Consider the following 25,455-nt stretch of genomic DNA (forward strand, 5'->3'; position numbering starts at 1 on the left):
GTGCTGGGTTTAAAGGTGTGCGCCACCACCGCCCGGCCCTCTTTCCCTTTTAAGGAAATGGTTTTCATTAACTTTTATTTGTTTTTATAGCCCCACTCAGGTGATTGTGTGATATTTACTTTTCTGACTACACACAAAGATTCTTTTTACATTGTGCATAAGAAGCTATTTGTAAGAGAGGAGACCTCTTGGTTTTTGTCTTCTCTGCACTTTTGTTGTATCTGAGGACTTTCATTTTCCCCATTTCTCTGTTACTCTTAACCAGGAGGCCCTGGGCGAGCTACCATGCCAACTCCAGGAAACACAGCAGCTTTTCGTGCTTCCCTCTGGACTAACATGGAAAAACTTATGGATCATATCTGTGCTGCTTGTGGACAGGTAAATATTTCAAAAGATGGGAAGAGCTTTATAATCCTGTGACTTTATGTCTTGTCATCCCTGATACTCCAGCCCCTCTGCTGACTGACTGTAGTATGAGCAAAGGCTGAAACATGGGGCACTTTCCTCTCCTTGTCCACTTGTCCCCTGTGCTAGCAGTAATGCTAGTCTTGAGGAATTTCTGAGATATACCTTGATTTTTCCAGTTCATAAGTGTTGCATTGGTTTCCCTTGGACATACCCAGATAAATATACTTTCCTCTCTGTCCTTCCCCATCTTTAGGTACAGCATCTACAAAAAGTATTAACCAAGAAGAGAGATCCTGTTTCTCACATTTGTTTTATTGAAGAAATAGTTAAGGTATGTCTAAAGAAGAATATTTTGTATCTTGCTCATGCAGAAAGTAGGACGATACCAGCAAGCATTATCTGGGTCACTGCCATACAGGGTAACTGTATATCAAAGGCAATGTATTTATTGACAACTGTTAATTTCTCCTGCAAGGTAAATGTCAGCAGGGGTCTGGTCTAATTTCTGATGTGCACTGCACTCTTCCCATTTCTGCCATGTAAGTGATGACTTGTAACATTTTCAAACTTTCCACTAGAAAGTAATGTGAAATATGTTGGTGTAGAAGAAATTTAAACAGCAGTCATGATAACATACTCACTTAAGGCCACAGAACCCATTCCATTATTGATTTGCCCATAATTCTCTTTGCTGTGTTCACTTTTCATGTTGTGAAATCTCCCTTTTGTCCTTTACTAACCTGCTAGCTTCGTGGGCCATTAGGACTCCTTCCAAGGCAGGGAATATCTGATTCTGTGTCCTAGTCATTAATTGTGAAGTGCTTTTATAAATGTTAATAGAAAAAGGAATTATAATCCTATTTATTATTAAAGCCTAACCCTGAATGTGCTAAAGAAAAAAATTAGTGTGTTTTCATTATCATGGCTCAAGTAGTTTTACTTGTAACTTCATACATTACAGTATTTTATATACTATGATATGTATGTGTGATGAGCACCTCCAAGATTGCCTTCATTTGGGTGATTGAATTAGAGTCTCAGGACCCAGCCTGTAGTTCGACTGATGCCAGTGATGTACTACACTCATATGAAGCAAGGTCAGTCAAAGGATTTGGTGTGGGGACATCAATTGCTATCTCCAATAAAGCCCTCCATGATGCTGCTGGTCCAGGGTTTTTATTTATTGATAAAGGGTCAGTGTATCAAAAGTCTAGGACTTCAGAGCACCAAATGAGAACTCTGTAAATAGCAACATTGTATAGTTTAGCTAAAGGAGCAACTTTAATCAGCTAAAGAATCATAATTTTCCTTTCAAGATCCAAGTCTCCAGACTCCATCCATGGATCAACCTTCCAAGGTTGCTCACACCTGCTGCTGCTTTTCCATCCAGCATTAAGAGGCGTACCGGCTCTGACGTTACCCTGCTTCCTACTTGCTTTCGCATATGGAAGATGCAGCTTTGTCAGTTTGCACACCACTAGTTATTTATTTTTTTGCATTTACTAGGCTATGAGGTTAAAGTATTGGACCTTTACATTTTACGAGCAACTTTACATGCAGTATGCTCATTTGCTCTGGTCTTTCCACTCACGTTGATTTACCTTATCTTTATAAGAAGTGGCCTGTTATGTTTTTACTATCTGATACCCTATGTTTAAAATTCTGTTTTGTATTTTAATATTATATATGCAACATTAAGCAATTCAAGTGTTTTTTAAAAACTATTTTAAGTGTATGGGTTTGCGTTCATGCAGAGGTCAGAAGAAAGCGTCAGATCCTCTGCAGTTACAGCCAATTCTAAGTTGCCATGTGGTGTGGGGAGTTGGACCTGGGTCCTCTGGGAGTCTTAGCTGGGGTCATCCTTGTGGATTCCTGGGAGTTTCCCTGGCACCAGGTTTCTCCCTAACCCCAAAATGGGCCCCCAATCAAAATTTCTCTTTCATTGCCCTCCCCCAGCCCGATCCCTCATGTTTCCATCTCTCCCCTCCCTCTCCTCTGCCCCAGTTTACCCAGGAGATCTCATCTATTTCCCCTTCCCAGGGAAATCCATGTGTCCCTCTTTGGGTCCTGCTTGTTACCACAGCCAAGCACTGGGCCAAGCTCAGGGAGTCCAGTTGAAAAGAGGGAGGAGGGACTTTACAAGCCAGGGAGGTCAAGGTCATTACAGGGGAACCCACAGAGACAGTTGACCTGAGCTAGGGGGACCTAGCTAGGGAGCCTACATGGGACCAATCTAAGCCCTTTGCATGGGTGTGACAGTTGTGTAGATTGACCTATTTGTGGGGCAGTTAACAGTGGGATCAGGACCTGTCCCTGGCTCATGATCTGGCATTTGGGAACCTATTCCCCATGCTGGGATGCCTTGCCAAGCCTTGATGCAGGGGGAGGAGCTTGGTCCTGCCTCAACTTTATATGACATGCTTTGTTGATGACCATGGGAGGCCTGCCCCTTTCTGAAAGGAGGAGTAGATTTGGGGTGGGTTTAGATAGGAGGAGGGAGAGGAGGGAGGGGAAACTGGTTGGTATGTAAAATAAATGAAGAAATTTAATTAAAAAAATTAAAAATAGTCCTATTAAAGAGATAGGTGTTTGTAATTGTATTACATTTAAGAAAACTTTTACATAAAAATAAATTATTCTTATCAGCAATAAATTGTAGTAAATGAACACTGGCAGTTTGTACAGGCCATATTTTGAATGTTTTTATGTCATTAACTGTGAAAAGATCCCCTTTTAATATACTTTAAAATATGCTTCATTTTACTCTCTCATTTTATTAATATTCAGATTTTGTTGTTGTTGTTTGTTCTTTTTTTTTTTTTTTGCCAAGACAGAGTTTCTCTGTGTAGCCCTGGCTGTCCTGCAACTCACTCTGTAGACCAGGCTGGACTTGAACTACAGAGATCCACCTGGCTCTGCCTCCCAAGTGCTGGGCTTAAAGGCATGTACCACCACTGCCTGCCAAAATAAAATTCTTAAATGCAAAATATTCACCATTTGTTTAAAAGACAGCACCCATGTTTCCCCATATTTAATATAGTTTTTAAAAATGTCTTCTTTGAGATATATCTGTGTTATAATTGTAAACACATATTTTCAGCTGGATGCAGTGGTTAGTTCCAGCTACTCGGGGGTGCGGGGGGGGGGGCTGGAATGGAAGGATTGAGACCAACATGCTTCCATTCCATCTTAAAACATAAACAAAATAGTAATCACACATCTACTTATGAAGAGCATTGGTTTTGTAGTTAAGAGGGGACAGAAGAACCTTTGTAAAAAGCTCGGGCTTCTTAGGATGCCTATATAATAATAATTGCATGCTTTGGCAAATTAAATCTTTTTCTGGTATCTTTCACATGTTCTTGTTTTACTGGTAGTTTTTGTGTTTTTTAAGGTGAAATGAATGATAAACGGTGCTGGTGGTGGCACTGGTTACTGGTGGAAAGGTCAAGGTCACAACAGAACCCGGTTGCTTAGTAGCGGAGAGCTTTATTAGGAGGGAGGTGTGGAGGGACAGAAGGACCAGGCCTGGGGAGGAAAGAGAGAGAAAGATGGTGGGGTGGGGGGAAGAGGGAGCAGAGGAGAGAGAGAGGGTGGGGTCTGCATCTGGCTTTTAAGGGCTCCTGGTACAGAGCCACACCACACATGCGATGATTGTGTGACCACGCCCCAGGCACTTCGTCGCCAGCACACACTGATGTCATAAGATGCAAGACCCTTTGCTTAACTCCTGAACTGCACATGTACGGTCATGCCGCTGGAGTGAGGGCAGAATTCTAACATAAGGTTTTTGAAGAAGGACTTACACCAAATATGTAGAAAAATTTTAAGTACATAAATTTATAAAAAATTTAGCTATGTCTAGAATAATGTCTGTCTTCCTAATTTAAAAGTTCAGCCTTTTGTGTTTGATTCTGTGTGAGTTTGCATGTATATGTGTGTGAGTGGTATATGCACATGTGTTTATGCAGGCACATGCAGACCAGAGGAAGACATCAGGTGTTCTGCTCTATCACTCTCTACCTTATTTCTTTGAGGCAGAGTCTCTCATTGAACCTGGAGCTAGGCTGGCGGCCTCCTGTCTCTACCCCAGTGCTGGGGTTACCCACAATGATGCCATGCCCACTCTCTTACCTGAGTACAGGGGACTTGAACTCAGGTTCTCATGCTTCTCTAGCAAGCATCTTTCTTACCCGTTGAGCCATCTCTCTAGCTCCTGGTTTGTGTGTGTGTGTGTGTGTGTGTGTGTGTGTGTGTGTGTGTGTGTGTGTGTACAGTTTGTTTTTTGTTTTTTTTTTCCCTGAGACAGGGTTTCTCTGTGTAGTTTTGATGCCTGTCCTGGATCTCGCTCTGTAGACCAGGCTGGGCTCGAACTCACAGGGATCCACCTGGCTTTGCCTCCCAAGTGCTGGGATTAAAGGTGTACACCACCACCGCCTGGCAAGAAAGTATGTTTTAAAAATAAAAGAATACATTGTAAATAATTCTTAGTGAAAAAGGCATCTTAAACCACAGGCTTTTTATGATAGCTATTTAGAATAATTAAGCCTTTTTTTTTCCCTAAGGAGATCAATAGTAATAAACATTTTTCTTTTTACATTAGAATCAAATAGAATTAAAAAGTTTCATATTTATTATTTTTATAAATAGTCTATATCAGAAACTCAGTGAAAGATCAATTAAATGATACTTCAGGTTGTTTTTGCCTTATGGTATGACTAGCACTGCAGGAATAATGGCTTATGAATGGGAAACTGAGAATCTCTTCCAGATTTCCTGGTTTGGAACCAAGTAGTTCCAGTGCTTTTGCAGTTCACTGGAGACTAAAATGAAATTTCTGCATTTAATCGTTTTTTTTGACAGCTTCTTTCCTTTTTCAAAAATGTTTCATTATTTCCTATGTCGAATAATTGTTATAATTGTCTTTTTGTTACTGTTCACTTTTTAAATATTGGTACTTGAATTTTAAATTTTTATCTTAAAATATTTATGATATTTAATTTTTAGAGCAGCTTTAGGTTATAACAATGTTAAATAGAAAAAGTGAATTATGAGAGCCCGGGGAACTGAGAAATTAAGGCCAGAAGTAAATCCCTATGTACACTGTGGCTTCAATAATATACTGATATGTTGTTTACTACATTAAAAATCTATACATACTTGTTCATTAGTTGTGACACATATACTATACCAACTTGAGATACTTTATGTAAATACTTCATTATGTCAATGTGTATTACCTTATATCCATATACTCCATTAGAGTACCATACAGATTAGTTATACTTGTTTTCTATTCCTAAAACCCCCTCCTTTATACTTAACATTTTCATAATAGTATTAGCTTTTTAGCTTTTGGAAAGCTGAATTGTTAAGGTCTGCTTTTTTTGTTTTGTTTTGTTTTAAGGCAGGGTTTCTCTGTGTAGCCCTGGCCATCCTGGAACTCACTTTGTAGACAGGCTGGCCTCAAACTCACAGAGATCCACCTGCCTCTGCCTCCTGAGTACTAAGATTAAAAACATGTGTCACCACCTCCTGGCATAAGGTCTGCTTTCGTAATACCAATTCAAACAATGTCAAAAGAAGGCTAATTTAATATATTGATTGTAACTTAAGCCTTGGCATCCCAGCTCTAAACTCTGTCTAAACCGATTCTATGCCTTTCAGGGCCTTAGCTATCAAATGGAAATGGTTATCCTGCCACTGAAATGAGAAGTAAAATGTAGATTTGATTCAGATAGAGCAGGTTGTTGTACCAGGCTCAACAATGATAAGGCAATGGACTTAATAAGACTCAATGGTATGATATGATGATTGCTATTTCAGTCTTTTAAAATCTTAAAGTGCACTGTTTTTAAGGCTCATAAGCTTATCAAAAACTAGGTAATAAAGAACCCTGACACATGAGGAAGTCAGTTTTATTTAACACTTACAATAAAACAATATGTGCCGGTATTAATTCATGTATAATATCAGGAGTTTAAAGAATTAATTATACTTCCTTAAATAAGATAATATACAGTATTCTGAATGTGTCAAGATTGTATATCTCATTTCAATAAAGTAATCCTATATGTGGTAACTTTATAGCCATAAAAATAGTCAAGCTTATTTTTTGTATTTTTTTCTTGCAAATCTTATGAGACTTAGAATTGATTTCAAATAACTCATTTGTACTCTTTTACCAGGCAAAAAGAAACAGGAGAGTTTACTTCAAAACTTTTAGTTTTTGCCAGGCAGTGGTGGCGCACACCTTTAATCCCAGCACATGGGAGGCAGAGGCAGGTGGATCTCTGTGAGTTCAAGGTCAGCCTAATCTACAGAGTGAGTTCCTAAACAATCAGGGCTATACACAGAGAAACCATGTTTTGAAAAACCAAAGTAAAATTAGTAAAGTAGTAAATAAATAAATAAATAAATAAATAAACTCTTAGTTTTCAACTTGATACTTGCAAAGATACTTGATTCTGGGTGCTGAAAAGGACAGTGTGTATCAGTATCCATAGTCTAAAGTTAGAGTGTGCCGAAGAGGTAGTTTCTGTTATGCTTTATTATTTGGGAGGTTGTTTAGTAGACGTCCATCCTGTTGTCAAGAACACATGTGTATGAAGCAGCAGGTTGGGTTGCGTATAAAGTGATCCTAGACCATTTATATCTAGTGTAGCAAGTAAAGCCTGTGGGTATTTCAGTAGGAATTTGGAGCCATTTCAAAGCTCTTGTTTAACAGAAGTGGCTAATTCTGCTTCTGGTAATTTCATAAATGCCCCATAAAATTAACTTGTATTGCCTTGGTATGACCATTTGAAAAAATGCATTCACACTTAGCAATTCATATTTCAGTATAATTGTGGATATTTTTCTTTTTCTGTAGCGTATTTTCTATAGCTTCCATGAATAAATCAATAATTTCCTTATAATTAAAAATTGGAGGTTGATTATTAGACATTAGATTTTCAAGTTCAGGGGGTGGAAGGATGGCTCAGTAGTTAAGAGCACTGACTCTTAACCACTTTTTGAGAGGACCCAGGTTCGAGTATCACCACCTGGCATCTCACAATTTTCCGTAACTCCACTTCCAGGGAATATGACACCCTCTTATGGACACCCTCTTCTGAGCACCAGGCACACATATGATGCACAGACATACATGAAGGCAAAACATTCATAACCCATAAAATATAATAACCTAAAATTGAGGAAAAAAGCTTAAGAAAACAAAACAGAAGTTCAGTCAGCTTTGTTATTTTTCAGCCAAGCAAGCGTTGTCATGTCCCTGTAGAATCATCTCTACTATGTAATATCACTTGGCTGTAAAATGAGTTAGCAAATGATTGACAGATTATTTAGGAACCACATAGTGAAAAACAGGCTGTAGATTTACATGGACAGAAGTAAGCCAGTTTAGCTGTATGAGGGTGTAGATATACTTTCATTTTCTAAGCCAGCAATTTTTATCTTCAGAGTTTTGTAATCATGTGTGTAGGATGCATTAAGCTAAATTTGGAAGATGTTCAGAATTTTAAGCTGCTATAGTACTAATGAGAATTTTAACTATGCCAAAAATGTGTTTTCTTTTGCCCTTTTAGACATAGCATATGATTCAATAATAGCATTGGTGACTCTAATTAGAAAAGTTTAAGGCACCCAAATTTGAAATCTTAACGTTGTAAGTAAAATATTCAACCTGACTGTGACTTCTTAATGTTTTGAAACAACTCAATCAGGGTAAGTCAGTTAGACAGGCAATCTAATATTATTGGTAAGTGCTCTATCTGTACAGGTTGGATGATTTCTATTACTGCTAGTCTAGAGATGAGATATTCTTAAGGACCTTATCACTACAGTACAAGCAAATAAGGAGCAGAGAATCCTCGTATTAGGCTGATAGCTATGCCACAGTAGCAAACAAGGTCATCTGATGCTAACAATACCTTTTTCCCCACCAGAACAGCTGTAGGCCCTTGGTAGAGGAAGACATTCCTAGCTTTAGTCGCCAGACTACTCCATGTATTACAGTCCCAGGCAATATCAGTTCGCAGTGAAAAATATCCACTCCTCTGTGCTTTTACTTCCTCTCTAACAGAGGAAAATATCCACTCCTCTGTGCTTTTACTTCCTCTCTAACAGAGGAAAAGAGTGAAGATGATAAAGTCGGTGTGGCTGATTTGAGCAAACAAATAGTGAATGGATTTTTTTCGTATTTTAGTATATTATCTCCAAATTTAAATTTTATCAAAATTAAAGACTATAAAAATATATCAAGATGCAAGTAAAAATGGACACATTTCTAGATAGATACAACCTTTCAAGTGTCTTCTTAGAATTAGAAAACATGATCCATGTTCCTGTAGCTTTTAAGGAAATGGAGTCTGTTGATTAAACTCTTATCATTAAGAGAACAGTCATCCCAGGTACTTCTTTACGTGCATTTTACAAAGAATTCAAGGAAGAGATCATTCTAATATCCTCAAAAAGAAGGATACTCCCCACCCACCCAGCCCATTTAGTGAGTCTCTTACACCTTAATACTAAGCACAGACAAAGATGATAAGGGAAATTATAATCTAGTCCTACTCAGAAGTATACATTGAAAAAATTTTATGAAATTAATTGCCACAGCAGAGCTTAGCAGTGTCACTATCTTGACATAGAAGATGTATTTGACAGTTGATTATATGGATATTTAACAAAAAAAAGCATTAAAGATGAGACATTAGAACTTTTCAGTTAGGTATTTGGAATGCCAGCTCCTCATTTGATTCTTTTTTTGGTGGGAGGTTCGAGACAGAGTTTCACTGTGTAGCCCTGGAACTCACTCTGTAGACCAGGCTGGCCTGGAACTCACATAGATCCTGCTTCCTGAGTGCTAGGATTAAAGGTGTGTGCTACCATGCCTGGCTCCTCATTTGATTCTTAGTTAGCAAATATTTTCTTCCACTGTACCTGCCTTTTTGCTTTATTAACTATTGTCTATATGTGTGTATATGTGTATTACATACATGTGTGTATATTTGTGTTTCGCACATGTGTTGACATGTGTATGTGTGTGCATGTGTGTGCCTGTGAATGGAGCTGCCCAAATTACTGTTTTAAGTTTCTTCTTGTCTGATATGGAGTGCTGACTAGGACCAGCAATATTTTAGGAGCCTGAGTAGGTGGATGACAAAAGACAGAATTTGAGTTTGGAGAAATCTCTTTATTTTTTTAATATTATTTTATTTTATTTTTGGAGACAATGAAACTTTATTTAGAAACCAAAACTACTTGGAAAATATATCACAGACTTGACAGCAAACAGACAAGCATATCACTGCTTCAAGTAATTAATTGCTATAAATACAACATAGTACTTATCCAAAAGATAAGTTGGGGCAGCAACACTGCACTGCAGAGCCCTAGACAAAAATGGCATTCTTAAGGTGCCTGTCTTGCTCTATAGCAGTCCTAGCCTTCCTTGGCCCAAGTTGCCTACTTTTAGGCCTCCTTGTTGCTAAGGATTACCTCTATAAGGCTCTGTGAATTCAGGGAATGAGTGAGTAATAATGGGTTTGGACTTTTATTCTGTGAAATCTAGGTTTTCCCCAAACTAGTACTTCTCGGCAGTTCCTATTTGCCTATTTACTTTCAGCTACTGGTCTGTGAATAACAGTCAAACCCCTTTGCTCTTCATGGGCATATGTCACCTTGCTGCAGAAGTCAGTGAAGGAAGCTATTTCCCATGCACAGTGTGACACTGCCCTGCTTCTGCAGGAGCTTCCAGAATAACAGAATTTGAAGAAAAGGACTTTCCCATCTTGATGGCCAGAAAATACAAGAATCCTTTAGAAACTATTCAAATTACTTTCCCTTCTGTGTCTTAAATCCACTTTGTGCCCTTGCATATAAGACAAAACCAAACAGAAAAGATCTGGAAAGGAAACCTTTTCCTCCCTCTAAATTACTAGCCGACTGGGTGTTGTTTCAGAGCATATGCAGGTTGTGTGGTGATTCTGTGGTAAGCAGAAGCTTGACAACAGACACCCCTCTCCTCAAAATAACCAGCAAGTTGAAGAAACCTGCCAGCTTGGATGTAGTAAGAATTTGAACCCTTGGTACAAAGGCAGTCTCTACTGCCAGAACAATCACTTGCACAAGAAATTCTAGGATCTAGAATTCAATGCTGTACTATCTATGATACAGATTTTAGCACCAGTTTCTTTCCACCTCACCTTCTAAGATCCAGATGCAAAAGAACTTGTGTCCAGAGGTGAGTGACATTTGTCTGGAACTTGCCATGTCCCAAGTTTTCCTCATTCATAAACATTGCTTAATAGACTAAATTTCCATTCTTCCTTTTAAATAGCCTGACCTCAACCCCATGGCCACTGGCAAACAACTTTATCTCCCAATGGATGACAGAACCTCTTTCATCTTCCTGGTCATTGTTGGGATGAGGTGCGTGTGGTCGTCCACACACTTCTCCACACAGCTGTCCAGCTGTTGCATCACCTGCAGCTCCTTACTTTCTGCATCCATTGAGTCTTTGGCTTTTTCATTGCAATGCATGGTGCATCAGGCCAGGTGGTCCTGGAACCTTTCCAGCTGAGTGGTCACCAAAGCCTGGACTTGAGCCAGAGGCACAAGGCGGTGCTTAATGAGGCCCTGCATCTTCTGATATTCTCTCTCCTCCACACTTACCCCACAGTATCCACAGCCTCCTGCACTCAGAGTTGCTGCACATCCACCATAGTGACCCTGTGCTGTATCATGCCAGCACCCTGTTTATTTATTTTTTAACACTGTTTTTGTCAGAAGAGATGAGGCTTAATCCCTGAAGGTTATTTTTCAGCACAGAGAACTTTTTTCTTTGTCTTACATTTGCAAAGCCAGGATTTCTCTGCTTTGAATTCAGAAGATGATTAAGAACTAATTTAAAATTCATATCCATTTGGTGTCTTTGATCAAGTCTGCAGGCTTCCTCATTCCCGACACAGTCTCTCCACAGAGATCTCTGGCACAGACTTTTCCCTAAGTCATTTGCATTCTCATTTCTTTTGATCTTAGCCTAGCTCCACTGCTTCTCTCTGACCTTTTCTCAGTCAGCTCTTTGTCAAAGTCAAAAAAATGATGGCCCTTATCATCCTCACTTCATACCTTTGTCTAGAAGACAGAAGGAGGTTGTATTACGCACCCCCACCCCCAGGTTCCTCCTCTGTTTGCTCTTGTTGACAGAAGTTTCTCTCCCTCCAGCAGCTTCCAAATAAACACACCAAGGCTTGTATTAATTACATATGCTCAGCCAATAGCTCAGGCTTGTTACTAGATAACTCTTATATTTTCAATTAACGCATATTTCTTATCTATGCTTTGCCATGTGACTTGGTACTTTTTCTCAGTATGGCATTCCCATCTTGCTTCTCTCTGCATCTGCTTGCTACTCCCTAGCTCTGCCCTTTTTCCTTCCAGCATTCTCAGTTTAGCTCTCCTGCCTATCTTTATCCTGTTCAGCTATTGGCCAGTCAGCCTCTTTTTTTAATTTTTTTAAAATATTTTTATTTTATAATTAACTTAATTTCACATATCAGCCACGGATTCCTCCGTCCTCCCTCCTCCTGCCCCCCAGTCCTCCCCCCCAATCCATCCCCCATTCCCACATCCTCCAAGGCAAGGTCTCCCCTGGGGAGTCAGCCCAGCCTGGTAGACTCAGCTGAGGCAGGTCCAGTCCCTTCCTCCCTACACCAAGGCTGAGCAAAGTGTCCCAGCATAGGCCCCAGGCTCCAAAAAAGCCAGCCCATGCACCAAGGACAGGTCCCAGCTCCACTGCCTGGGGGCCTCCCATACAGTTCAAGCTAATCAACTGTCTCACTTATCCAGAGGGTCTGGTCTAGTTCCATGGGGGCTCTTCAGCCATTGGTTCACAGTTCATGAGTTTCCACTAGTTTGGCTATTTGTCCCTGTGCTTTTTCCAATCATGGTCTCAGTATCTCTCACTCATACAGTCCCTCCTCTCTCTCGCTGATTGGACTCCCGGAGCTCCACTTGGGGGCTCCGGGAGTCAGCTTCTTTATTAAGCCAATCACAGCAAAATATATTCACACAGTGTAAAGGAATATTCCACAGTTCTGATAGGCACTTACTTTCTCTTCAGTCTCTTCTAATAATAGCTTTTCCTTTCCCCCTTTCTCAATGTTTATATCTGAAAACTAAAAACTCCCAAACCTGGTGTGTTAGGGTTCTGTAAAGGAACAGAACTGATCAAATGAATGTATATGTATTAGAATAGTCTGTGGTCCAGGTAGCTTAATAATGACTGTCTCCTGATGGAAAGGCAAGGAAGCTAGTAGTTGTTCGGGTCCCAGGACTGGATGTCTCAGCAGTTCCAATCTGTTGCTGGAATTCTGGAGAATTCCTAGAAAGCTGCTGATCTTCAGTCTACATTAGAATTCTGAAGAAGTAAGTTCTAATACTAGCAAAGGAATGCCTCAGCAGTAGGGTAGATCAACTTACCAGCAAGAGTAAGGGCAAACATGGAAAAAGCAAAAGCTTTCTTCTCCCATGCTCTTTTTTTTGTGGCCTCCCACCAGCAGATGTGGCCCAGATTTAGGGTAGATCTTCACACCTCAAGTGATCCAATCAAGATAATCTCTAATAGGTATGCTTTGCTGCTTAAGTTTTGGTTGATTACAAATGTGGTCAGATTGACAGCCAATGTTAGCTCTCACAGGTTCACCCTTTGTCGACCTGACATGCAATCACATCTCCTTATATCATACTTAATTTCTAAATGAAAATAATAGTCAGGCCAGAATTTTTTTTAAATACAGATTTTTTAAAAGATTTATTTATTTATTATGTATACAGTATTCCTTCTGCATGTTGCCTGCAGGCCAGAACAGGGCACCAGATCTCATTATTGATGGTTGTGAGCCACCATGCGGTTGCTGGGAATTGAACCTCTGGAAGAGCAGCCACTACTCTTAACCTCTGAGCCACCTTACCAGCCCCAGGCCAGAATTCTTCTAGCATGATATAACGATCTTATGTGCAACCACAAAGGGATTATTTATTTTAGAATAGGTGTCAATGCCCCTTGAGGAACCTTGGTCTTTTAATGTCTCCTAATTTAAATATGATAACCACTGATACTATCTCAATCAATGGTTTATGATAAAGAAAACATATAATATCTGCTTAATATATGTTTATATATGCACAAACATATTCTTAACAAAATAGGGCAAAAGTACTCGTATCACATACAGTCCTTATTTCTGCAACTGGCCTTAGCTGGTATTTTTAACTGTTTTCCTCTACTACCTATTCTATATTTTTTCTACCTTAAACTAACACCTTAGCGGGCCTTGGTTGTTTTTTCTGGAGGAGTGAACCATACTTTTATTCCTGAAGGTTCTGTGCCCTTTGTCATCTTTTTGGATTGGTTTATAGTAGTTTCCAATTGACTTTAATCACAAGACATAGTAACAAGAGACACCCTAAAAGTTCTCCTGCACCGTGCAGAAGCAATCCAAATTCTCCCTGTCAGTCTCGATCAATCACTCTCCCTGACACTGTTAATCCTTTCTTTACCTGTTGGATTAAGGGCATCAGAAGGCCAAAGTAGCAAGTCTCAAGCTTCCAGTTCAATGGAATGTTTGTTTTGCCTGTGGCAGGAGTGCTCCACTGCCCAAACTCCTAGGCCAGTAGAAATTAAGGTTGTAGGGACAGGAAGCAAAAATTGTCCTAGTTTGTCACTATGGGTGACAGTGTGTGAAAGAAACCATTTCTCCCCCCCCCCTTTGATTCATGAGCTGGTGAATCCCAACTATTGAGAGAAACTGAACTTTATATTAGATGCTGTTTCAAAGCATGTACCACCTTCTGGAACACCCTGCCCCAGCCCTTTAGGCTACTGTCATGTAATTAGTGCTATTACTGTGTCTTCAAAAGGCCATTCCGCCTGGCGGCAGTGGCGCACACCTTTAATCCCAGCACTTGGAAGGCAGAGCCAGGTGGATCTCTGTGAGTTTGAGGCCAGCCTGGTCTACAGAGTGAGATCCAGGATAGGCACCAAAACTACACAGAGAAACCCTGTCTCAAAAAACCAAACCAAACAAACAAACAAAGCAAAAGGCCATTCCACCATTCTGTCAGGCCAGCTGCTTCAGGATGGAGGGGAGCATGGTAAGATCAGGCGTGGGCCCACAATTTCTCTGGCTATGAAATGAGCTCCTTGGTCAGAATCAATGTTGTGTGGCATACAGTGATAGTGGATAAGAATTCTGCAAGTCTATCAGTGATAGTTGGAGCTGAAAAATTTTGTGCGGGATAGGCAAATCTACTTCTGTCTTAGTTCTTCTGAACCTATCTGTTGTAGTTCCTATATGAAATGTTCCCTGTGTATCTCTTTTCTCATGCCACATTTGGTGTATGGGGAATACCTCATAAACGCTAACAGTTCTGCCATGTCCACGTGGAAATATCATACAAGTCAGTTTAATTGGATCTTGCTCTTAAGCAAAAGGCTATTATTTATTTATATAAATCAATATCTTATAAAACTATATCTGTTGATGTAGATGATCTTCACTTGAGTTCCCCCACAGGTTCTAGAAACATTGTCTCCATGAGCTTATCTTTCTCTGCCCACCAGCTGCTCCTTCTGGAGTTCCATTTTGTTTGCACAGGCTCCATCTTTCTGGTCATTCTTAAGTATATCTTGCCTCAATGTGTCATAAATACATTACCTTTTCATACAGTCATACCATACTTACATGTGCTCTTGCTACTCTACTACTATGGCCTTGGAAAATTCCTCTTGTACCTAGAGTTTTTTTGGTTTTTTTTTAGTTCACTTCCTAATTTATGTTCTCATCTGTAGGCTCAACACACCCATATTATTTGAACTTCCATGTTATTGTCAAAATGTTTTTCCTAAACTAAAATCCAGATCATGATGATATTTTCTTGTGAAGCCTCTGGAGTGGCTGACTAGTGTCTCTTGGGATGAAAGGTAACTCTGGATCTTGCCCTTGCCTTTCTTGACATCCTTTCCTTCCTCTCCCAAATATATTCACTGGTGTTTTTCATCTGTCTCTTTCCGATGTTTTTTACTCCTCTTTTCCATATCAATGTTGGATTCAATCTTGTCTTCGGGTCAAAACCAAGAGATTCTGACTTTATAAGAAAAGGAACCCATTGTTATATCTCTAGCTCACATGTGGAACACAAATGTCAGAATGATGAATCCATGCACTCAAAATAGAGCAACTTTTCCTTACTCTATAGTCAAGGTTTTCTCACTTAAGGGTCTATAATTCAGTATGCTGCATGGAAGAATTCTTCTTTCTATTAATACACAAACAGATGGTGGTTGCTTGAGATGACCTAAAAGCTTTCCCTGCATTAGCACTTACTGAGGAAATAACTATAGTGTGCTAAAATCTTTATGTTGATTTTTATTTAACTTATCAATTCCTGAAGTTTAGAATTATAAATTGATTTATTTAACAGTAGCCTCAGAAAATGTATCTTCATTTTTGGTTCAGAAAAATGAGATTATGAGATCATATAAGATTAAAACTCTTTTGTGGGAAACAGAGGCCCAAATGGAGTCTTTGGTGGACTTCAGATCTGTAGTGCTCAACCCATGGAGATGAAAGCAGACAAAAAGATCCCAAGTAACAAATGCAGCAAACAAGGGCATGGAAGGAAGCATAAAAGGCGATGATGAATGCCGTAGCAGCCTGCTGCCCCAACGTGCTCCTGCAGTGGTTTCTTAGCAAAAGGCAAAGCTGTAAAAATAGAATTTCAGTATCATATTTTAAGATCACATCTAAAAGCAAACAATGTAGAAGGAGTGAAATTAAATAATCTGTGGAGTAGAGACAATTTCAAAAATCTGAGATGTAAAATGAAATGGACTTTTCCCAGAAAATATAATTAACTTATTAGTTAAAATACTAATTTTACTCACATTTTTCAGTTACCAAATGTTGAATATTTTATTATTCACTTTAACATGTAAAATTTCTTCAGATTATCTACAGAGAGAAAATTTCTCAGTCTGTGAAAAGTTTCCCCTCAAAATATGTTTTGAACCATTTCTTTTTTTCATCTAACAAGAAAAGTAGCTCACATTGGGAAACATGTAACTGTACTTTGAAAAGAGACATCTGCATCCTGCCTCATACATACCTCAAAAAAGGCAAAGTTGGATTACTCTTAAGAATGTAAATATAAATTTTCAGCTCTCAAAGCAAGTTGATTTTTATAGTATGTTCAGAGCAGACCTGGTGACACTTGCCCGCAGTGACAGCACTCTGGAGCCTGAGGTAGAGGAACTGTGGTAAACTCAAGGACAGTGTAGTTTACATCATGAATCCCTGTCTCAAAAGAACCAAAAAGAGAAAATTTATTCTTGCCTTTCTTGATTGGTCAGAAATTTGAACTCACTGTCTTTGGGCTGAAGTCATGGTGTGTACAGGGGCCATACTGTCCTCTGAGGTTCGATAACATGTGAAAATAGCAATATATATTTTGTTCTAGAATAGGCAGTAGGATCCTGTCATCAATGTGAGGATCTTTTACTATTAAGAAATCTATTAATGCTTCAATGTCTCCAAAAAGGGAATATACTTATATCTACGTTTGACTTACTGCATAAAAAAGAAACAAAGCTTAATATATAGGGTTATTATTTTAAAATTTATAGAAACTCATCATAAAATATTTTCTTGTTTTTATTTGTTTGATTTGTGTTTTGATCTTACTGTGTTGCCCAGACTGGCTTCAAATGCCTCAGTCTCCTGGGTGCTGGGGTCACAGGCATGCACCACCATTCCCTGTAAATACTTGATGTGTGTACATGTGTGCATGCAGATGTGGAGGCCAGAGGTCAATCTTGGGTGTTTATTTATCACTTCCCACCTGTTTTGGGAGACAGTCTTTCACTGAATTCAGAGGTAGATATTTTGGCTAGACTTGCTTGCCACCAATACCCAGGATCTGAGTTTCTCTGCCTCCTGTACTGAAGCTACACATGCATGCCACTGTGCCCAGAATCCACACCCAGGTCCTCATGCTTGTACAGTAAGTACATGTCCATTGATACTGCCATTATTCCAGTCTTGTTTACATAAATACATGAAATCTTAGGAATTTGAATAGATTTGTCATTGTATAGTGTGTAAGAAATCAACTCTGATTTCCCTTTTTCTTATATGTAATTTTAGTATGCATAAATGCAAAGCCATTAGTATTAAAGCAAGAAGCAAATAATAACAAAAATGCAAGTGTGCATAAGTATGAATCTACAAATGAGTATTTTTCATTGATCATTTTTTTCAACTTCTAGCATTTAAATTAGGATTTAATTTTATGGCATTGATAATATTTCATTGTTTATGGAGCCATTTCCAGGGGAGACCGGCTCACAGCAGATTTACTGGTAGTCTGACTCTTAAAGTCTTTGAAGATAAGATGATCCTTGACCTTTAGATACAGGAGTTGTGATATAGTTGTATCTGTTGGAGGTAGATTCTCCATAATCTGTTGATCTCTGCATTTTGTTTCATTATGGTTTTCTGTGATGGTCTCCATTTTCTATGGAGAGGCTTGTTTGTTTGTTTGTTTGTTTGTTCATTTGTTTGTTTTTTGAGACAAAGTTTCTCTGTGTAGCCCTGGTTGTTGTAGAACTCACTCTGTAAACCAGGCTGGCCCTAAAATCATGGGGATCTGTCTGCCTCTGTCTCCCAAGTGCAAGTGCTGGGATTAAAGGCATGGGTCACCACCTACAGCAAAGAGAGATTTTTTTTAAAAAAACCTACCTGTGGGTATAAAGGTAAGATGTAGAGCATATTAAGGAATTATGTTGGTCTAGAAATGTGGTGGTAGTAGATTATTTTCTAAGGTTCATGATCTCATTAGCTCTGGGAAGCTGGCTAGGTTTCCAGTACCAGGCAGATTTTCCTATTTTTGAGTGGACCTTAAGTCTAGTTAGATCATTGTTGGTTGTCACTGACGGGAATACCCACTTACCACACCTTTATGTATATCTTACCATGCTGGTGATTACTGTGGTTCATAGGTGCTCCAGCTGTGTAGTGCTGTTTGATTGCTTACGTCCGTTGGCAGCTTACACAGTATTTTCTGGAACCATGGAAGCTAGACTGCAAGGAGGCGGCTTTCAGGTCAGATCCAGCCTGAATAATCTGAGTCCTGTGTCCTAAGTGTGCAATGTTTCCAGTGATGGGGGCTCATCCTCAACCCCTGAGAGACAACTGAGGCCTACATTGATAATCAATATCATTTGGGATTTACTTGGTTACTCTGACCAACTATTTGAAAGGAGATTTCTCGTGCTTGGTACTGGAGTTTTGTGATTCTTGTGGGGAGCATTGTCAGTCCAAGTGACTTAACTTCCTTTAAAGTGTGCGTGTATGTACACACTTATGTGTATTTTATATAATTTTAGGTGAATATAATTCCTTAAGGCTTTATCAAACGACCTTGGTAGGACTTGTCTTTCAGTCCTCCCTCTTCTTCTGCACTGAGCACTTAGCTGCTAATGATTGGGATTTTGTAGGTTGCTTTCACTGGGCTTCTGTGAGTAATGGTGCAGTGAATTCTGTTGGTATGTAAAATCTCTTTCAGATAAGTAGTCAGAAGGAGGATTAGTAAATCATGTGGTAATTCTATTTTAACATCTTGGTGGGAGTGGGGCAAAAGCATAACACAAGGATCTGGGAATTCTACCCACACCTGCCTCCCTTCTTGCCATAAGTAGTACTGGCATTACCAGTGTGCACTGCCACACCCTGCTTTTATGTGGTTTTTGCAATCTCAGGTCCTCATGTTTATGTGAAGAGAACTTTACCCACAGAGCCATCTCCACAGCCCTCTTAACTTGAGAAGGTCTAATGTTATATGTAATGCCTAATTTTACTTTCCTCTCAACAGTGCACATGAGCTCTGTTTTCTGAAAATCCTTGCTAAAACTTGTTATATTTGACTTTGCTGTTTTTGCTTTCAATTTCTGTTTGTCACATGTAGCCATGTGGGCCTAGAACATCCAAGGTGTGTGAGGATGACTCTGAACTCCTGATCATCCTGGCTCCAAGAAGGTGCTGAAATTACAGACTTCTGTACCTTGTTTGGATAGTGGCCATACTAATGGGTGTAAGGTGTCTCTGATTTTGATTTACATTTGACTTTGATTTACATTTCGCTGTTACTGATGTTGATCCTGTGTTTATTTTCTTTGGAGAAATGTCTTTTTAATTCATTTCTGTTTTTTTTTTTTTTTTTTTTTGGTTTTTTGAGACAGAGTTTCTCTGGCTGTCCTGGAACTCACTTTGTAGACCAGGCTGGCATCGAACTCACTGAGATCCACCTTCCTCTGTCTCCCAAGTGGTGGGATTAAAGGTGTGAGCCACCACCGCCTGGCCCTTTCTATATTTTTAATTGGCAGTGGAGGCTGTTGCTGCTTCAGCTGCTTCTTCTTTGTTTTCTATTGTTGTTGTTATAGAGTATAGGGGTTCCATGCAGTAACCCCTCATTATGTCTGTGGTTGGCAAATATTCTCTCCATCCAGTTGATTTCATTTCTGCACTAACATTTTCCAGTTTGATGCCAGAACTATGTCTAGTAATTATTGTGACATATATTGTCTTGGAGCTGCTTCATGTTTTCCTTTAGGGATTTTACTGTTTTAAGTCTTGTTAAAGTCTTCATTTTGAGATAATTTTTATTAACAGATTCTGTTTCATTATTTAGCGCATCTATATCTAATTTTCTCAGCACATTTTTTGCTAAGACTATATTTTCCTTGTGTAGCCATGGTGCCTTCTGGATCATATAACCCTATTCTGTAAAGCTTTGGTTCTGGGCTATATATGTTGTTCTGCTGGCCTATGTCTATTTGTATCTGTCTCTATGCCAGTAGTTTTGATGACTGTAGGTTTATATTATGCTCTGAAGTCAGGAAGTGTGAGACTTTGAAAAAGATACTTAGATATTTGGCATCTGTAAGATTTCATATTATTTTTCTGGAAAAAGAAAAAGGCATTGGGATTGTCTTAAATCTGTAAATCACTTTCAATACTGTGGGCATTTAAATAATGTTAAAGCTTCCAGTCTACTGACAGAGGATGTCTTTCTAGTGACTCTTTCATTTTCTTCACCAATGTTCTTTGACTCTCATTAGTCAAGTTCTGCCTTTTTGGCTAAGTTTATTTTTTTAAGTATTTTTTGCTTGACATCGTTTTGTTCATTTCCCTTTCAAGTTGTTTGCTGTCTGTGTAAATACAGCTGATATGTGTTGACACTTTATCCTACAGATTAAATAATTATACAGTTTACACTAGAATGATAGAAATTCATTTATTCTAGTGAGATTTTTATGGACTATTTAGAGTTTCTGCATCCTAGATAAGTAGACTTTTACAAATGGAGGCCTGTTTCTTTTCTTGCCTGATTATTCCATCAGGACTTATAGTATTGCCATGATCGATGTGAGATGGAACATTGCATGTTATATACCACTGAGTATCATGTGTTTCGTTCATATATGGGCGATATTATGTTGATGTAATTTCCTTCCATTCCTAGAGTTTTGCATTTTTTTAATTATGAAAATATATTGGGTTTTGTTGAATACTTTCTGTGCACCAAGGGTAAAGATCCTGCAACTTTTGTCTTTTTTTTCTTAATTAATAAATCATGCTTCTTTAGTATAGAAAAACATCTTTAAGATACATGAGAGCTGAGCATGGTGATTCACTCTTGTAATCACAGCTCTAGGGGTTGGAGGCAGGAGGATCTCCAATTTGATGCCACCTTAATCTGCACAGTGAGTTACAGATTAGGTTTAGCTATGAAGAGAGACCCTGCTTCAAAAAAAGAAAAATACATGATATATGAGAGACAGCAGAATATGTAAATAGATGAATCTTAGGAATTTGAATAGATTTTGGTCATTGTATTTATATGTGAAATCAACTCTGATTTTTCTTTTTCTTATATATAATTTTTCATATGCATAAATGCAAAGCCATTAGTATTAAAGCAAGAAGCAAATAATAACAAAAATGCAAGTGTGCATAAGTATGAATCTACAAATGTTTTCACTGATTTTTTTTCAACTTAGCATTTAAATTAGGATTTAATTTTTATTTCACTGATAGTATTTCATTGTTAGAACATATTTTCTATATTTACTTTGAACCATATGAAGTTAGTATTTTTGGACTTCAAAACTGGTCAAATACTAGCAATTTGATATATGACAAACATACATAGGTACATACATACCTTAATATAGTTGTTAAATTTTTGTAGAATGTAACTTTATTCTAAAATTAAAATATTTTCTTTTTTTTAATTGAAGTTATTTTCAGATTTTTTTAAAATTTATGTGAATGGATATTTTGCCTGTGTGTTCTGTGTGCACCATGTGCATGCCATGTCTATGGAGGCCAGAAGAAGGCATTGAATCCCAACCATTCGAGTGCAAGGTCCTCTGGAAGAGCAGCCAGTGCTCTTAACTGCTGAGCCATCTTTCCAGCCCCTCCTTTTTCTTTTCTAACAAATTCTATGTGTATCAATACTTGCCTTTACTTTCCAGTCTATTTATAAAACATCCTCAAAGTTGAATACAAGTACCCTGATGATTTTAATTAGTAGTGATGCTGTCATTTTTGTTTTTTTTTAAATATGCAAACTTTGAACATTGCCTTTTATAATGCTAGCCATCCTTGATCTAAGTGTGTGTGCTGTGTGCATGCTTTGTCTTGTTATAGCCCCACAAATTGCTTGTGTATATCAAAGGATGAAGATGATAATAGCTGACATTCATTGAGGGTTTATTATATGTGGCACTGGCCCAAGCCTTTTATTAACTTCTGTAATCCTCATAATAGTGCTGCAGTGATGGTTCTACTGCCAGCCCTTCTTACACATGAGGAGATGAGGGCTGAGAATGTCCATACTCCTTGCCCAAGGACATAGGGCTAATGAGTAGCAGGATAAGATAGCAACTAATTTCTAGAATTAAAACAAAACTTGAATCTTCTCTCTCTTTCTATTTGGTTACGTGTGTGACTAAGTATCAATGAGTGAATGCCACATGTGTGTGGGTACTCTATAGCAGGAATTACCTGTAGTTGTGAACCCCCAGATAAGAGTGCTGGGAACACCATGGGTCCTCTCAAAGAGCAGCCAGTGCTCTTAACTTTGAGTATCTCTCCTGCCTTTGTTACATATCTTAAAGTAAACTAATGCTCTCCTGTTCTGTGTTTGTCTCAAAGGATGGACAGCCTGAAATTTTGTACATGTTTTGGAGTGCAGTTACCCAGGCACTTTCTTCTCACTTTCATGCAGCAACAAACTGTAAGTTTACCGTCCATTTGGATTCATTTCAAATGTTTAGTTGCTTTAAAATTTGATGTCAAAAATTTTGCTGTATTGCTTTATAAAACTATTTTATTACTATTCTAAAACTCCTGGCTGGATGGTGTTGCTTGTCTTTAATCTCAGCATGCAGAAGGCAGAGGCAGGTGGATCTCTATGAGTTAGAGGCCAGCTTGGTCTACAAAATGCATTCCAGTACAGCACACAGAGAACTACACAGAGAAACTCTGTTTTGAAAAACCATCCAGCCAACCAAGCAAACAAACAAATAGACAAACAAAAATCCCTCCTGTTGTTTCTCTTCGACTTCTTTGATTTTTTGAGACAGGATTTCACTATGTTGTGTAACCCTGTAACACACAGAGATCCACCTGTCTCTGCCTCCAGTGCTGGGATTAAAGGCATGTGCCACTACTACCCAGCTTAGAATAATATTCTTAATTGAGCTGATTATTTCCTGTGTGGATAATATAAAACAATTGATGATAAAAAAATTAGTTAATTCTTTATTAGAGTGAATTATGTTTTAAATGAAGCTATAAAAATGAAGATTTGATATAAATAAAGAGATCTGAATTGTGAATTACAAGTTGATCATTAGAATCTGATTCATTCAGGCCTATCGGATGGCTCATCAGGTAAAGGCACTTGCCACTCTAGTATGATGACCTAAGTTTTATTACAGGATCCATATAAAGGTAGAGAAGTCTTACATGATTTTGTGTGAAGTGCTGTTTTTGATTTGCTGAGCTAAATAAAGTGTATTGCTTAAAAAAAAAACAGGTAACAAGAACTGACTCCACAGAGTTGTCCTTTGACACCCACATGCACACTGTGGCATGCACGCCCCAGCCCCATTATATGTACATACAATAATAAATTTAAAGAAAAAAATAGGATTCACAAAACATTTCTTGTTTTTATTTCTTTGAGACAGAACCTCAATATAGAGCTCAGGATGGCTTTGAACTATGGCAGAGTAGCTAGAAGGCATGAAATATGTGAATTAACTAAGTATGTGCTTAATTACCAAATTCCAGAACAATAAATGTAAGTTGTTGTAAGGGCTTTAAGAGTGTGTGTGTAATCCAGGAGGTGTAATCCAGTACCTGGGAGGTAGAGGCAGACAGATCTCTGTGAGTTCAAGGCCAGCCTGGTCTACAAAAGTGAGTTCCAGGACAGCTAGGACAGTTACACAGTCTCAAAAAAAAAAAAAAAAAAAAAAAAAGCAGAGTGGGGCGGGGGGCGGGGCAGGGGGTGTTGTGTGTAACTAAATTTTTATTCACAGACTTTTCCTGAAATGGCCTACTATGTAGTGAACACTGTTGAGTCACCAGAAGCTTCAGTCTACTGAACTGCTTCCTGCCTCCTCTTCAGTCTCTCATAAATTATGCTACACAGTTAAATAGCCACTTCATTGAGGACTGTGTGACTGCTGTAAATCACTCCAATCATGTTATGAGAGTCCTGTTTGTCTCTCTACCTTTGTTTTCTCGTTTTGGTGAACTTTGTTGAACTATAATTTGTATAGAGTAGAAATTCCCAATTTTAACATAAAATTCTATGTATGTTGGGACATGTAGTGGTACGTATCTCCGGTCCTGCCCAGTCCCACCCGGCCCTGTGGTACTGCAGCCACTTATAAAATAAATCACTCAGAGGCTTAATATTATTTGCAAACTGTATGACCTATGGCAGGCTTCTTACTAGCTAGCTCTTTCATCTTAAATTAACCCATTTCTATTAATCTATGTTTTGCCATGTGGCATTACTGATCTGCTGGCATCTTGCTGTTCCTTGGGCAGTGGTTAGGCATCTCTCCCTACTCTCCTTTCTTCTCTCCATATTTCTGCTTGGATTTCCCGCTTGCCTCTAAACTTCCTTGACATAGGCCAAAAAAGCTTTATTTATTAGCCAATGGAAGCAACACATATTTACAGCATACAGAAAGACATCTCACAACACTTCCCCTTTTCTATCTAATCAAAAAGGAAGGTTTTAACCTGAACATAGTAAAATTACATCAAATAGAACATTCATCAAGCAGGAATTATAGTTACAATATCTATCTATTTGTATTTGGCAAAATTAAAGAAAATATTTTATCCTATATTCGTGAGTCTAAGGTTTCATATCTAATTTATCTTTTTCCTTAACCAAGGAAAATTATAACTATTTAGTCTTCAGCTACATCAAAGGCCCCAGAAGGATGTATGTAATATTACCTAAGTAAACAGGAAGAGCATTGTAAGCAACTTTCAAAAATCTAGAATAACAGACACAGCTGGCTACCCGGACAGTCATTCAAAGTTCCTCTGCAATGTTGGGGCATCCATCTTCAGCCTATAGACCTAGAGTTTTTTAGTCACTTCTCCCTAATGTCTGGCAGTTTCTTCTACAAAGCAGGAAACTGAAGGACCATTTCACCTTGTTTTGGCAAAATTTAGTGGTCACTTTCTCATGGGTCCTGCATGTCCAGTCTATACAACATACTGTCAAGCAGTTCAGGCAAGAGCAGTTTCTTGCCCAAATGGCCAGTTCTGCAAAGAAGAAGATGAACTCCATATGGAGTGTCTTCAGTGCCCATCTTCCTCTTTGAAGTAAATCAGTGCTGCCAGGAGCAGACTGTCTCACTGTCCAGAAAGTCTGAGTTTTTAAACA

The 25,455-nt window shown here is 38.6% G+C and overlaps 1 protein-coding gene and 1 pseudogene across 1 annotated transcript in view; one reads left to right on the top strand and one right to left on the bottom strand.

The window, feature by feature from the left end:
• The window catches only part of Cog5 (component of oligomeric golgi complex 5), a 328,259-nt gene that overhangs the window by 182,419 nt on the left and 120,385 nt on the right, over positions 1-25,455 (top strand). Inside the window, exons 9-11 of the mRNA XM_052738280.1 lie at positions 266-378; positions 662-739; positions 22,692-22,773. Coding sequence (XP_052594240.1) covers positions 266-378; positions 662-739; positions 22,692-22,773 — 273 coding nt within the window. The remainder of the gene's footprint in view (positions 1-265; positions 379-661; positions 740-22,691; positions 22,774-25,455) is intronic.
• On the bottom strand, positions 8,968-11,135 carry LOC128110645 (protein FAM136A-like; annotated as a pseudogene).

Source organism: Peromyscus californicus, unplaced genomic scaffold (genome assembly GCF_007827085.1).
Source record: "Peromyscus californicus insignis strain IS unplaced genomic scaffold, ASM782708v3 Scaffold_15__1_contigs__length_86483966, whole genome shotgun sequence".
In the NCBI taxonomy this organism is placed as follows: Eukaryota; Metazoa; Chordata; class Mammalia; order Rodentia; family Cricetidae; genus Peromyscus; species Peromyscus californicus.